The sequence below is a fragment of the Meriones unguiculatus genome, chromosome 12, assembly GCF_030254825.1.
Source record: "Meriones unguiculatus strain TT.TT164.6M chromosome 12, Bangor_MerUng_6.1, whole genome shotgun sequence".
Lineage (NCBI taxonomy): Eukaryota > Metazoa > Chordata > Mammalia > Rodentia > Muridae > Meriones > Meriones unguiculatus.
In genome coordinates, this window is record NC_083360.1 from 84,546,163 (window position 1) to 84,559,430 (window position 13,268).

The 13,268-nt window shown below is 45.2% G+C and overlaps 1 protein-coding gene across 1 annotated transcript in view; it reads left to right on the plus strand.

Annotated features, from left to right (window-relative positions):
* Positions 1-971: 971 nt before the first annotated feature.
* Usp24 (ubiquitin specific peptidase 24) overlaps positions 972-13,268 on the plus strand; it is a 135,106-nt gene continuing 122,809 nt past the window's right edge. The window contains exon 1 of the mRNA XM_021635276.2: positions 972-1,411. Coding sequence (XP_021490951.1) covers positions 1,091-1,411 — 321 coding nt within the window. The 5' untranslated portion in view covers positions 972-1,090. The remainder of the gene's footprint in view (positions 1,412-13,268) is intronic.

Here is a 13,268-nt window from a genome sequence, read left to right on the forward strand (position 1 = left end):
CAGATCCCTGAGCCAAAGACTTCTGTAGGAACGTGGGTTGGCGGACAGAATCAGGATGGGAGCAGACGCCCAGCCAGGACGTTTTCACGTGTCTGTGGCTGAAGGACCGCAATTTCAGATGTTTGCACACAAGAGCACCGGCATTTCTCTATCGGGTCGGGTGTGTGTGTGTGTGTGTGTGTGTGTGTGTATTTTAGATTCTCCACGGCCCTCAGCTGAAAAGTCTGGTGAAGTTTAACCGGTCTGGTGAGACAAGTGGTCAGTGTCGTCGGGAAGACTGAGTCAGGGGTAGGAGTTCCAGGTCTAGGGGTCTCCCGGGGAGGTGGGAGGGTCGAGGCCCACGCTGTGCAAGGGATGCTCGCCGTATGGATCCGGGCAGGCGTGTCCGTGGGCGGCGAGAGGTCTTCGGCGGCGCGCGGGGGTCACTTTCCCCGGACACTTCAGGAGGACGGAGCAGGTTTCCGGGGGGTGGGCGGGCGGCTGGAGTCGCCCACCCGCGATGGGACACGAGTGGCGTCGGGCCACTGAGGCTCGCCGTCCCGGGGACCTCAGCGCCGCCGCGGCCAGCGAACCGCTCGGCGCCCGCCCCTCCCGTCCCGGAGGGAACCTGTTGCCGGGGAAGGGGCGGGCGGAGGCCTCTCACGCTCGCTCCGCGCGCCCGCCGCCGCGGCCTCTCGCCCCCAGCCACGCTCCGCGCGCGCCCCTCCCCGGCCGTCCGCCCCGAGAACCGCACACACGCACGCACACACACACACGCCGCCGCCCGCCGACGGCCCGCCGACCGCCTCCGGGGCCGCTTCCGGGAGCGGAGGCGCGGCCCCGCGGAGAGGAGGAGGAGCAGGCCAACATGGCGGCGCGCAGGGCTGGGCCGGCCGGCCGCGCCTGAGCCGCCCCACCGCCCCGGCTCCGCTCGCGGCGCCCACGCGCGCGCCTAAACCCTGGCCCGGCGGCCGCGGAGCGCGCGGGGCAGGAGCGCGGGGGCCCGCCGGGCTACGGGGCCGGCGCCGAGGCAGCGCGGCACGGCCCCGCGCCAGGCCCGGGAGCCGCAGCTTCGCCGCACGCCGGCCGGCGCGGCCCCGAGGCCCGAGCCATGGAATCGGAGGAGGAGCAGCACATGACCACGCTGCTGTGCATGGGCTTCTCGGACCCGGCCACCATCCGCAAGGCCCTGCGCCTGGCCAAGAACGACATCAACGAGGCCGTGGCGCTGCTCACCAACGAGCGCCCGGGCCTGGACTACGGCGGCTACGAGCCCATGGATAGCGGCGGCCCCAGCCCGGGGCCGGGCGGCGGCCCACGGGGCGACGGCGGCGGCGGCGGAGACGGCGGCGGGCCTTCCCGCGGCGGGAGCACCGGAGGGGGCGGCGGCTTCGACCCCCCGCCCGCCTACCACGAAGTGGTGGACGCGGAGGTGAGTTGCGGGGCGGCCCTGGCCTAGGGGGAGAGGCCGCCGCGCTCGAATCCCGCGGGCGGGGAACGCAGCTCGCCCGGCTCGCGGCGGGACTCTCGGGCGGGGGTTGTGATGAGACTGGGGTTACAGACATAATGGAGCACCGCCGCTGCTCGGAGATCGGGGTCACTAGACTGAGGTCAGATGGGGAGAAGGGTCTACCCGCCTGGAGTTAGGTATTCGGACCTGAGCTGTGGAGGGGAGACGTCTCCTGGGCTCCCTGCTGGGTCCGTGCAGTGGGCAGGAGTCCCTGGAGAGATGGGCATGAGGGTTCAGCATTCCCACGTTCGGCTGGCTTGGGAGATGGGAAGGGCATGGACATCAGGTGTCAAAGCCGGAGTCCCAGTGGACGAGGGTGTTTGTGACACTAGATCTCTGCGAAGGATTGGATTAGATACCAGGGTCAGAGTCAGAAAGAGTGCGATAGGTCAGCCGGGGTAGAGGCCTTTGCGGGTCACACAAGCAGGGCTGGTGGGGTTAGGAATAGGGTTTAGGTTTTTAAACCCACCGTCAGAAAGAGGGCAGGGTCCAAAATGAGGAACGGCCTAGACCGCACCAGGAACGGTGGGAGTGAACGAAAGGTAGAGGAGCGGGTTTGGCTGTTTCAAGGTCCGGGTTGGAGGGATGGGCTTGACTAAGGTCCGGTATTATGACAAGTAGTGGAAGGGGACCGAGAAAAAGAATGAGTGAGAAGCCTGGGCAGGAACGGGAGCAAAGGAAGGACCAGACAGTGAGAAGGTCAGGAACGGGACCCAGCCGGGGCAAGGGGAGTATGGTCACAAAAGAGGGAATTAGATCGCTGAATGGGATGTGTAGCCTCAGGGAGGCTAACAAGGGGCCCGGGCATAGACTAGAGATGAGAAGTTAGTAGGACTGGAGTCTAGAGAGGGGCGTCTAGGGCGTTTGATCACACACCTCAGATCTTTAAGTAGTGAAAACTAGGCCTTTTAGTGTTTTGGTTTACAGTGTGAGCAAAGGACACGGGACAGGATGACAAGCTTGCCAAAACAAGGGGAAAAAAAATCACCCAGAAGCCATCGTGCTTATGGTTAATTTGCAGAAAAATGGCAGCCCGTGGCATAAAATTTTGTACTTTTCTTTAAATAGTGCATCTTAGGGTCCAGGATAGCAGCTTGGCTTAGTCTAGTCACAGAACGGCACAGATCTCAAGTTGGTGAGTAGGCTTGTGTTTTTAGAGAAATTACTTTGGGTAATTTCTAAGGCACCCAAGTTTTTCCTGAGCAGTGTTCTGAGCTGTTAACTGTGTTTGCAGCAGTTTTTCAGTCCGGTGTTTGCCCACAAGCTCCAGCTAGAATTCCACTGTTAGCACTATTCAGCCGTGTCCTTAACTGGCAGGGAACATAGTCCTACTTTGGGTGTTTTTTTAAAAATTCTGTGTAATTTTTAAAGATTATTCTCTTCTATTTGGATGGCTTTTTTGAGACAGAGTTTCTCTGTATAGCCCTGGCCATCCTGGAAGACCAGGCTGGCCTATATCTCAGAGATTTGCCAGCTTCTGTCTCCTGAGTACTGGTAATAAAGGTGTGTACCACCACCGCCTGGCCTTAATGTGACAATAATTTTTTTTCTTCTTCTTCTTATTTTTTTTTTTCGAGTCAGGGTTCCTCTGTGTAGCTTTCACTGTAGACCAGGCTTGCCTCCAACTCACAGTGATCGCTTGCTTCTGCCTCCCAGAGTACTGAGATCACAGGCGTGTGCCACTGTGCTCAGCTAGAGTGACAGTTTTTATGTGTGACGCCGTAAGATACCAGCTCCCATCACTCCTCCCCTTGTTCTTGTCAGTTTTGGCCTGTTTTGAAATCGAGAAAACTCACTTCTTCTGAACTTGTTTATACGAGTCTGCAAAGGTCAGTGTGTTCATGTGAGAAATTTTTATTTTCTGTTTCTGCTTTTAATAACCTAAAATTGAAACTCAAAGTGAGCTAGAGTACTTGTGTCACATTAACACTAGCTTATGTCTTATACATTTAAGGTAGAGGAATCTGTAGTGGCTTCTTGGAATCGAACAGCAGACTTGAGAAATTTGCTTTCTGGAAAAATCCAGAGACTGTGTCTTTTTAAAGAAAGTCTAATCCTCCTTTCCCCTGACACATGGTTTGGGGGTATGGGAGGCTGTACCATTGCTTGTAAGAATTCAAGGGCTTAGTAGGGTTGCCTTATTCATATAGTATATGGGCAGAGTGCAGGCCAACTTCTGATAGCACCAGGAGTGTGGTAAGAATATTTAACACAGTTTTAAAAATCATCACTCAGGCCACCCGTGCCGCTGTGCACCCTTGGCACACAGTGGGAAACTGGGGCTTCTGAAGATTTGTCAGGCTCTGGGGTTAGGTTACATTTTATTAATCCTGGCTAAAATAGTTACTACATCACCATGTTAGGCATGAAATTAGTAGCAGAGCCTATATTACAGTTCAGGTCCTGGCATCAAAAGCTTTTTGCTGTGTCCAGCTAATAGTTTTAGGATTGAAATATTCGTCCAACATATCTAACAAGGAAAAGTATAGAGATTGGAAAGAGGTGAGTTGTGAGGCTATTCCTTGATTCTAGGAGAGGTAAGCACTGGACCAAGGCATCAGGACTGCATTAATGGGTAGACTAAAAGGAGGATCATATTCTCTCTCTCTTTTTTAAAGCAAGGCTTTAGAAGTTAATAATTAGTTCCGTTTCCTTGTTTTACAGATGTAGGCCCCAGAGGGAAGTTGTCCCAACAGAGGGAGCCAATAGAACCAGGTGCTTCTCTAGGAAAAAGAAACAGGGTGCAGTAATGGGTGGGTGGGTGGGGGAGAACAAGAGTGAAAAACAGTGATGGTTGCCAGCTATATATGAGCTACCCCTATTTCTAAAAACAGAGTCCCTTATCTTAAAATACATACATTTCTGCTTTGGAAATCTTTTTTTCAGGGTCCTTAAATTTCTTTCTTTTTTTTTTTTTTTTTAAATGATCAATTAGTTCTTGAGGCTGAGGATGCAGCTTAGTGGTAGAATATGTTTAGCGTACATGAAACCCTGGGTTCTGTCCTTAGCATGCAGATAAAAAAAATTGTGGCAGAAAAAAAATGATAAAAATGGTTGTTTTTATTTGATATATATGTATGTTGGGAGAGCAGTGATTCTGCCAGTAAACACTTCATGCCTGCCCTGTCCCATTGGCAGAGGGTAGAGTGGCCAACAGAACATAGAGTGTACATACTAATGATCTTTCAGGCTTTCGGTTTACAAGAAGTGACTTTCCAAGGTCATGTAGCTAGAATCAGTTTGGTAATTTGGGGCCCTTGTATAATTAGAATTTGCTTTAAAAATTAAAAATTTGAAAAGTACAATTTGCGTTTCAATAAGAGCAAGAGGATTCCATTTAGAGAAACCCAGATAGCCCATAAAACACTTGGACTACATAGAAAGCCTTTGTAATGTCCCCCAATTAAGTAAAAGTATTGCCTTGCAGAGGAAGCTGTTTTATTCTTGCTGTTATTGTCAGATGTGGGTGTAGAAGTGGTTCTTGGTCTTAGATCTGGAAGGGACTCTTAGGAATCCTAGTTTTGCTTTTGAAAGGCGTTACTTCAGAACTATTCCAGGCAAACAAGGAGGTTTGCTCTGGTATTAAAGAGTGTGAGATTTCACAGCTGCTCTAAATAGCTCCTCCTGAGTTGTTTTTTTTTTTTTGAATTCCACAATATTGTAATTTAATATAAGTGTACCTTGTGACATGATTACCATAATGAATCTAATTATTGTATCTATTATCTACAGTTAGTTTTTTCTTGTAGGGAAGATATTTGAATTCTTTTACAAAATTTAAGTATATCGTAATCCAGCAGAGCCTTTTCTGTTGTGTTACATTAATATACAGTTACATTAATGTAACTGATGTTACAAGCATCAGTTGAAGAATAAACAAGAAATTGTAGAAAAGAAACCACAGAAACAAGAAGAAAAAGGGAATATAATGCAAAGATGTAAATGCAGGAAACAAATAGTTCTCCTCTCTCGGCAGCTGCACCATCATACACACTTCTCTTCGTATAGTACCTACACAAGTCCGTGACTTCCAGATGACAGGTCCATGTTATTTCTGAGTGGATGAGACTCACTCATCCAGCACCAGCGCCCTTTTCATCCAGAGCAGATCATCTCCTGAGTGTAACACCCCGCTGTGGGAAGCCTTCACTGTGGCCAAGTAAACCCTGTGCCCCTTTGGCCACTGCTGGTAGCTGCTCCCTGGTACTGCTCTCCACAGCGCCCTGTGGTCCGTATAATCTTTCCCGGAGAGTCAGTAGACATCTGGCCAGGTACCTTGGGCATCTTAGAGACTTCAGCAGTCATGAAATACACCTTTCCCATTTTAAATTGTCTTCAGTAAATGCATAAAAGTGTTTGTAGGAGTTTTACATTTACTAAAGAAATAACTTTCCTTAGCTGTACAGTTCTATTCATTAATACTCTCTGACATGTCATTTCATCGCCTGATCATTTAAGGAATTGTGAACTTCATGTTTTGTTTTTATTGAATGTGCACATTCCTCTGGCAGTATTATGTCAGAACTATTTGCAAGAGTTCCTTGCTTTGGTTTCGTTTCCCAGGTTAAGGGCTCAGAGTTGGTCTTGCCATATACTACATGTAAAACATAGGTGAATTAAATCACATTGATTTGTAGTTCTTTTAATTTATCCATTTCTTTCCCTTCCCCAGTTAAAATCATGGTCTTTTTTTTCCTAAAATACAATAGTCCTAGTGTGTTTTAGAATAAATGTCAAATGAGTATACATTTTAGTAAACAATGATTTGATTATATGATTTTTAGTTTGCTTACTATGGTTTGATATATTTTTTAAAAAAATCAGATAAGGGTTTGTGGAAAAAATAATCTTGAGATCAGTTGAAAGTAGATGAAATAAAAATAAGGAGTCTGAAGGAGGAATCAGTGTAGTAGCCTAGTTTGTGGAGTAACCATTTCTCTATGGTTATTATGTGGTTCCTTTGGGGATTTTTGTGTAAGTGCAGGGAAAGGGTGGATTCTCACTTTTTGCTTGCCCTCTAATCTGCTTTCAAGATCTTTTTCAATTATTTATTTACTTAGTGATCTCTCTCTCTATGTGTGTGTGTTTGAGATTCTGGTTTTGCCCAGACCTTGTTAAGGCAGTCTTTCTTGATTATGCTACTGTTAAAGTACCTCAGGCTAGCTGGCCCTTGTGCCTCTGGGAGATCCGCCTGTCTCTGCCTTCCATCCTGTGATAGGAATTCAGAGATCACTACCATATCCATTAAAAAAAAAAAAAAGATTATTTTGTTTTTATTTTGTGTATGAATTACACATGAAAAAAGTCACTTTTTGGTTTTTTGAGATAGGATTTCTCTGTGTAACCTTGGCTGCCCTGGGCTCAAACTCACAGAGATCTGCCTGGCTCTGCCTCCCTGAGTGCTGGGATTACAGGTGTGCACCACCACGCCTGGAGTGTGTGGATACTTTGTTTGCCTATATGGATGGGCACTGTATGTGTTCCTGGTACCTAAAGGGGCCAGAAAAAGGCACCAGGTCCCTTGGAATTGGAGTTACAGATGATTGTGAGCCACCATGTGGAAATCAAGCCTGGGTCCTCTGTAAGAGCAACAAATGCTTTTAACTGCTGAGCCATCTCTCCAGACCCAACACCCAGCGTTTTATGTGGGTTCTGGCAATTGAACCCAGCCCATGAGGCTTTTATTTTCTCATTGTGGCTTTTGCTTGCCAAGCTATCTCACTGGTCCTCACTTGCTTTTAGAATATTTATAATTGGTTTGAAGGAACTTCTTTCTGTGTGGCTTGAGTGTATGCTTTTAGCCTATTTATCATAATAAGCCATGACAGCATTATATAGCTTATTAGCTTAGGATTTAAAGTAAGTTTTAGTATTAGAAATATAACTATTGTAATACTTTGATAATTTGATAATGTAAAGAGATTTCAGGGTTTTTGCTTTTGGCCTTTTTTTTTTTTTTTTTTTTTTTTTTTTGTAAACACAGGGTCTCTCTGTGTAGCCCTGGCTGGCCTAGAATTCACCATGTAAACCCATAGAGATCCTCTTGCCTCTGTCTCCTGAGTGCTAGAATTAAAGCCTGTGCCAACAGGCCTTTCAGGTTTCAACTTTTAATAGGAAAATATATCCTTGTACTTAGATATTAGGTTTACTTCCCATATATTATAAAGATTTGACTTGGAAGGTAAAAATTCTGATTTTTCAAAAAGATCTATTTTTAAGTATTTGTGTGTGTGTGTTTTTGTCTCTGTGTGTGCATGTGCATGTACATAAGTGTAGGAGTCTGCAAAGGGTAGAGGTGTTGGATCCTATGAAGGTGGAGTTACAGTTTTCTGTAAGAGCAGAACATGCATTTAACTGCTGAGCCTCCTTTTCAACTCTACAATTTTTTACTTTTAATTGAATTTTTATTTTATTTTTTAAATTTTATTTATTTTTGAAATTATTTTTTATTCACTTTCCATCCTGGTTGTAGCCCCCATCCCTTCTCTCCTCCCAGTTCCATCCTCTTTCCCTCCCTTCCTTCCTCCCATCCTCCCCCTCCCACTTTTTCATTTTTAATAAGAACGTATCAAAAAAGGTTTAATAGATTCGTTCAAAGACAGAGATAAGTTTTCTAGGAAATTTTCATATTTGGAATAACAAGAGAAATAAGTAAGCTTATTTAAGTTCAGCTTAGTAAGAAGGAACCATTTCCGAACATCCCAGTGTATTCAGTGCACTGTAGAGAACATAGGTGAACTCATTTGTGTTCAGGCTTTATTGTTTTATTTGCTTGTTTGATTTTCTTGATTGGCATATGAGGAAATAGGTTTTTCTGTGATGTTTTCATACACAGTCATCATTATGCTTTATGCGTATTTGCTCCCTCCTCTTTCCTTGCTCTCCTTACCCCCTACTCTTCATACACATACTTCCTGTCCTTTTTATTGGAGGCATTTGTTATGATTGGTGTTTTGGCTTTGGTTTTGGTTTTGAGAGAGGCTTTCATGTAGCGCGGGCGGGCCTCCAGCTCACTGGGCTGCCTCCTCTGGAGTGCTGAGATGATACAAATGCTACCATGCCCAGCCTATTTGCCCACCCTGCCTTTATGGCAGATATATTCCATTAATAGCTGTTATCTATCCCTTGTTCTCCTTCCCCACTTATTTTTCACATGAATTGATATGCTGGAAGAAGTAGGTACCTTGGACTGCAGTAAGAAGTGTCGGTAGCAGCTCAGTGATAGGACAGAGGAAACCTTCAAAGCCGCTAGTTAAGTTTTTATAGGGTGATTTGAAACACCTTTTTGTGTGTCATAAACCTAAGAGGATGCCTGCATTTATTGTAATGTCACAAACCAAAGGACATTTCAGTGTGCTTTGTTTAAAAGGGCCAGGAATGTGTAATATATTTCAGCTGAGTGCTTGCTTGCTTGCTTGCTTGCTTGTTTTTAAAGGAAAGATGGCTCAAGGGGTTTCCAGCACAGTTCTCAGCATGCACATGGTGACTTAAAAACAGCCCTCCTTAAGCAGGGTGCAGTAGTGTACTCCCAGCGCTTGGGAGGCAGAGGCAGATGGAGCTCTGTGAGGTTGAGGCTAGCCTGGTCTACAAAACAGAATAGCCAGCGCTATACAAAGAAAACCTGTCTCAAAACAAAACCCAAACCAAAAACAAAACAAAACAAAAAAACCTTAACTCTACTTCCAGGGGATCTAAAACCCTCTTCCTGTCTCTGTGGGCACCAGGAATGCATGTGGCCTACACACACATATGCAGACAAAACACACATTTCCGTAAAATAAAAATAAGTCTTAGAAAAAAAGTTTAGTTTAAAACATCAAACAGATAAAAAAGCTTCAGATGCCAAGAGAGTTCAGGTAAGACAATTTAGTAGATTACAGATATTCATATAAGAAAATTGTTCTTCATTTTCAGAAGAAACAGATGTTATTTGCCCTTTTGAGAATATTAGTTTCATTTTAAAGCTTGTATATGTCATTCTCATTGTTTGCATAGGAATTTTGTTTTGTTTTTTTTGTTTTTCAAGACAGGGTTTCTCTGTGTAGCTGTGGCTATCCTGGACTCACTTTAGACCAGGCTGTCCTTGAACTCACATCTGCCTGCCTCTGCCTCCCAGAGTACTGATGTTACAGGTGTGTGCCACCAGGACCTGGCTTTGCATAAGAATTTTTATTGTTGAGTATTGTCATGGTTTTGAGTCACAATTGTTTCATACAATTTTTTTGCATATAATTTTTGTTGTTGTCAAGATCACATTGGTAGTGGGTGACATTGTTTATAATATCTGTGGTGAACTTTTAACAGAACAGATGAACATTTTGTCTTTGTGTTCATAATTGTGTCTAACAGTGAGAAACCTTGTCCCCACCATTGATGTTTACGGTTTTCTCTCTGCCTCTGTGTGAAAGGGAATCTGCTTGGTTTTTAGAGATCATTTTAACCTAGTTTATGGATTATAAAGCCACAGTCTTGATTGTTTTTATTGTTCTGAAGAGCTAACACAGTTAACTCAGAATTTCAATTAGATAGTCTTTTTTAGAAAGAAAAATGCTTTAGCTGTGGTATAAAGGTTTGAGGACCATTTTTCTGGGACTGTCTCAGGTTTGACTTCCCTCTTACAGATAATCTTAGTTGCTTTTGCATTCTTCCCTCTTCTAACAAACTCAGTTGTTTGCTGTCCCATAATATTAATCCATTTCTTTGAAATTTAGGTGACTTTACTTAGCATCCTTTCACATGAGCTTATATCAGAAATGGTTTTTTTTTTTTTTTTTTTGAAACAAGAAGGAACATGATGCTTGCAGTCATTATCAGTGACTTCAGAAATTAAAGCAAGATTCAGACACTTCATGGCAGACACTTTGCAGCTCCTGTGATCTGTGCCTTCAGTCCCTAACTTGCTGTGGAAAACAGTCCCTTTTTTCTTCATGATTTTTCATTATATTTTGTCAGTTTCAGTTGGAAATTGAATTGCACTTTAAAATTTATACTTGGAAATCAACAACAAGGCATTTAGAAACAATTTAAAATAAAATTTGCTGTCTCAGAAACAGGAAGATATTCCAGCTACGAAAGGCAGCGCTTTGTCACTTCTCTTAGTTATCCCAGACGTATAGTTACATAGCCCCTTTCTCCTTCCTACGGAAGCCCGCTGTCAGGGCTGGGACATGGCTTAGCAGGTAAGTGCACTTCTGCCCAAGCTTGAGAACCAGAATTTGGGTCCCAGCGTCCATATCAAGAGGCTCACAAGTACCTGTAAGGCCAGGTACAAGAGAACCAGTGGCCTCTTGAGCCATGCCTGCTTAAGTACACATGCGCCTTTTCTGTATCTGCTCCAGTTTCCTTTCTTGTCTCTTAATGCTTCTCTGTAACTGTGTGTGGCACTAGAGGGATCTTTCTGACATGCAAGCTTTAATCATAACCTTCGTCATAAGCACCTGTAGGTCCTCGTCTCTGAGTAAAATCTAAATTCCTTTATTCCAAGGTTCCCATATTTTACTTGATCTTACCCCTCACCTTCCTGTTCCCTTATAGGTAGGTAATTACCATCTGTTTTCCTACTCATCCCGCCAGCACGGATTCATTCTTTCTGGTTAGCTCATGCACTGTTTTCTAAATGAAGTGCATAAACATCTTATGCTGTTACATTCCTCTACTCTATATTGTGTCAAGTAAAACACTGGTGAGGATGATGAAACTGTAGTTTAAAAGGTGTTTCTGTGTGTGTTGTCTGTAGTGTTTCCAGCTTGTGTTTGGTTGGGTAGAGGAATTACTTAGTGAATGAATGGATTAAAGGTCAAACGATACTTGACTATTAAACCAGAGTTTTGGGAGGCAGTACATTGCAGTTCTGGGTTCTTTGCTTGCTAGCTGTGTTACTGGGCAAGCCATCTTACCTTTCTGAGCCTTAGTTCTCTCTAAAATGAGTGTCTCGGAATGAGGAGATGGCTCAGTCACTAAAGTGTGTGCCATGTGTGGTAGCTTGAGGAAGAAATGTCTCCATAATCTTAGGCATTTGAACAGCTGGTGCCTATTTGTGGCACTGTTTGCAGATGTTTAGAAGGACAGCCTGTCTAGAGGAAGTGTGTTCCTGAGGGAGGCTTTGAGTGTAAAAAGCTCTGACTACTTCCAACTTGCTCCCCCTGCCTTGTGCATGTGGTAAGTAATGTGAACTCCCAGTGTGCTGCTCCAGCCGCCACTGCTGCTGCTTGCTGCTGTCCCTCCCTGCCACAGCAGCTTCTCTCCTCTGGAACAGTCAGCCCAAATAAACTCTTCTGGAAGTTGGCTTGGTCATTGTCTTTTATCGAGAGTAACTAATGTACCATGCAGTCGTGGAGACCTGAGCTTGTATTCCGAGAACCACATGTCTTTGTTTGGAGTTCTGTTGCTCTGTCGAAACATCATGACTGAAAGCAACTCGGGGAGGGAAAGACTTATTTCACTCACAGTTCCATCTGACATTCATCGTCAGAAGCAGTGAGGGCAGGAACCTGGAGGTGGAGCTGATGCAGAGGACATGGAGGGTGCTGCTTACCGGCTTGCCTCCATGGCTTGTCAGCATGAACTCCACCAGCTCAGGGAGGGCACCACTCACGATGGGCGCTGCCCCAACCCCACCTCAGTTGCTAAGCCAGATCTTATGGGGGCATTTTCTCTTCGAGGTACATTCTTTTTTTTATCTGAAAATGCCTCTTTTCAGATAATTCTAGCTTGCTTCAGGTTGACATAAAATTGGCCAGCACATCACATAAAGTCAGAAGAGCAGGATTAGGCGGGTCCCTGGCGCTACCTGGCTGGCTACTCTAGCTAGAAAGCAGGAGACTGGTCGTCCTATAAAATATGGTGGAGGGGGGGGTAGAGAGTGAGAAGACACCTGCTGTCAACCCCCGACATGCGTGCATCTTGGACAATTTATGGAGAAAGGGTCTCATGTAGCTCAGATACCCAGACAGGCCTCAAACTTGCCGTGTAACTCAGGCTAGCCTTGAACTCTTGATCCTCCTGCTTTTACCTCCCAAGTGCTGAGAATTATAGGTGTGTGCCACTATGCCCAGCTTAAATTTTCTTTCACTTACTGACCCATTTGTGAAGTTAAAAACTGTAGAATCAGGGGGCTGGAGAGATGGCTCAGTGTGTAAGAACACTGGCTGTTCTTCCTGCAGTCCTGAGTTCCATTCCCAGCAACCGCATGGTGGCTCACAACCATCTATATTGGGATCTGACGTCCTCTTCTGTCATGCAGACATACAGGAAGACAGAACTCTCATATATAATATCTTAAAAACCCTGTAGAACCGATCATATTTACATATTGTCTTAGTTAACAGTTTTATTGCTGTGAAAAACCACCATGATGATGACAGCTCTTATAAAAGAAAGCATTTAATTGGGGCTGGCTTATGGTTTCAGAGGGTTATTAATCCATTCTCATCATGGTGGTGTGCAGGCAGACGTGGTGCTGGAGGAGCCCAGAGTTCTACGTCTTGATCTGCAGGCAGCAGAAGGAGACCGTGTGTGACACTGTCACACTGGGTGTAGCTTGGACATAATGATCTCAAAGCCGGCCCCTGAAGTGACACACTTCCTCCAACAAGGCCGCACCTCCTAATAGTGCCACTCCCTATGGGCCAGCATTCAAAGACATGAGTCTATGGGGGCCATACTTATTCAAACCACCACCCATATAAATACATACACAATATCTAAAAATAAGCTAATACTAAAATATTTATACTGTTGTTTTTGAATGATGAGGTTGATTTTTCTGAATTAAAGTTTT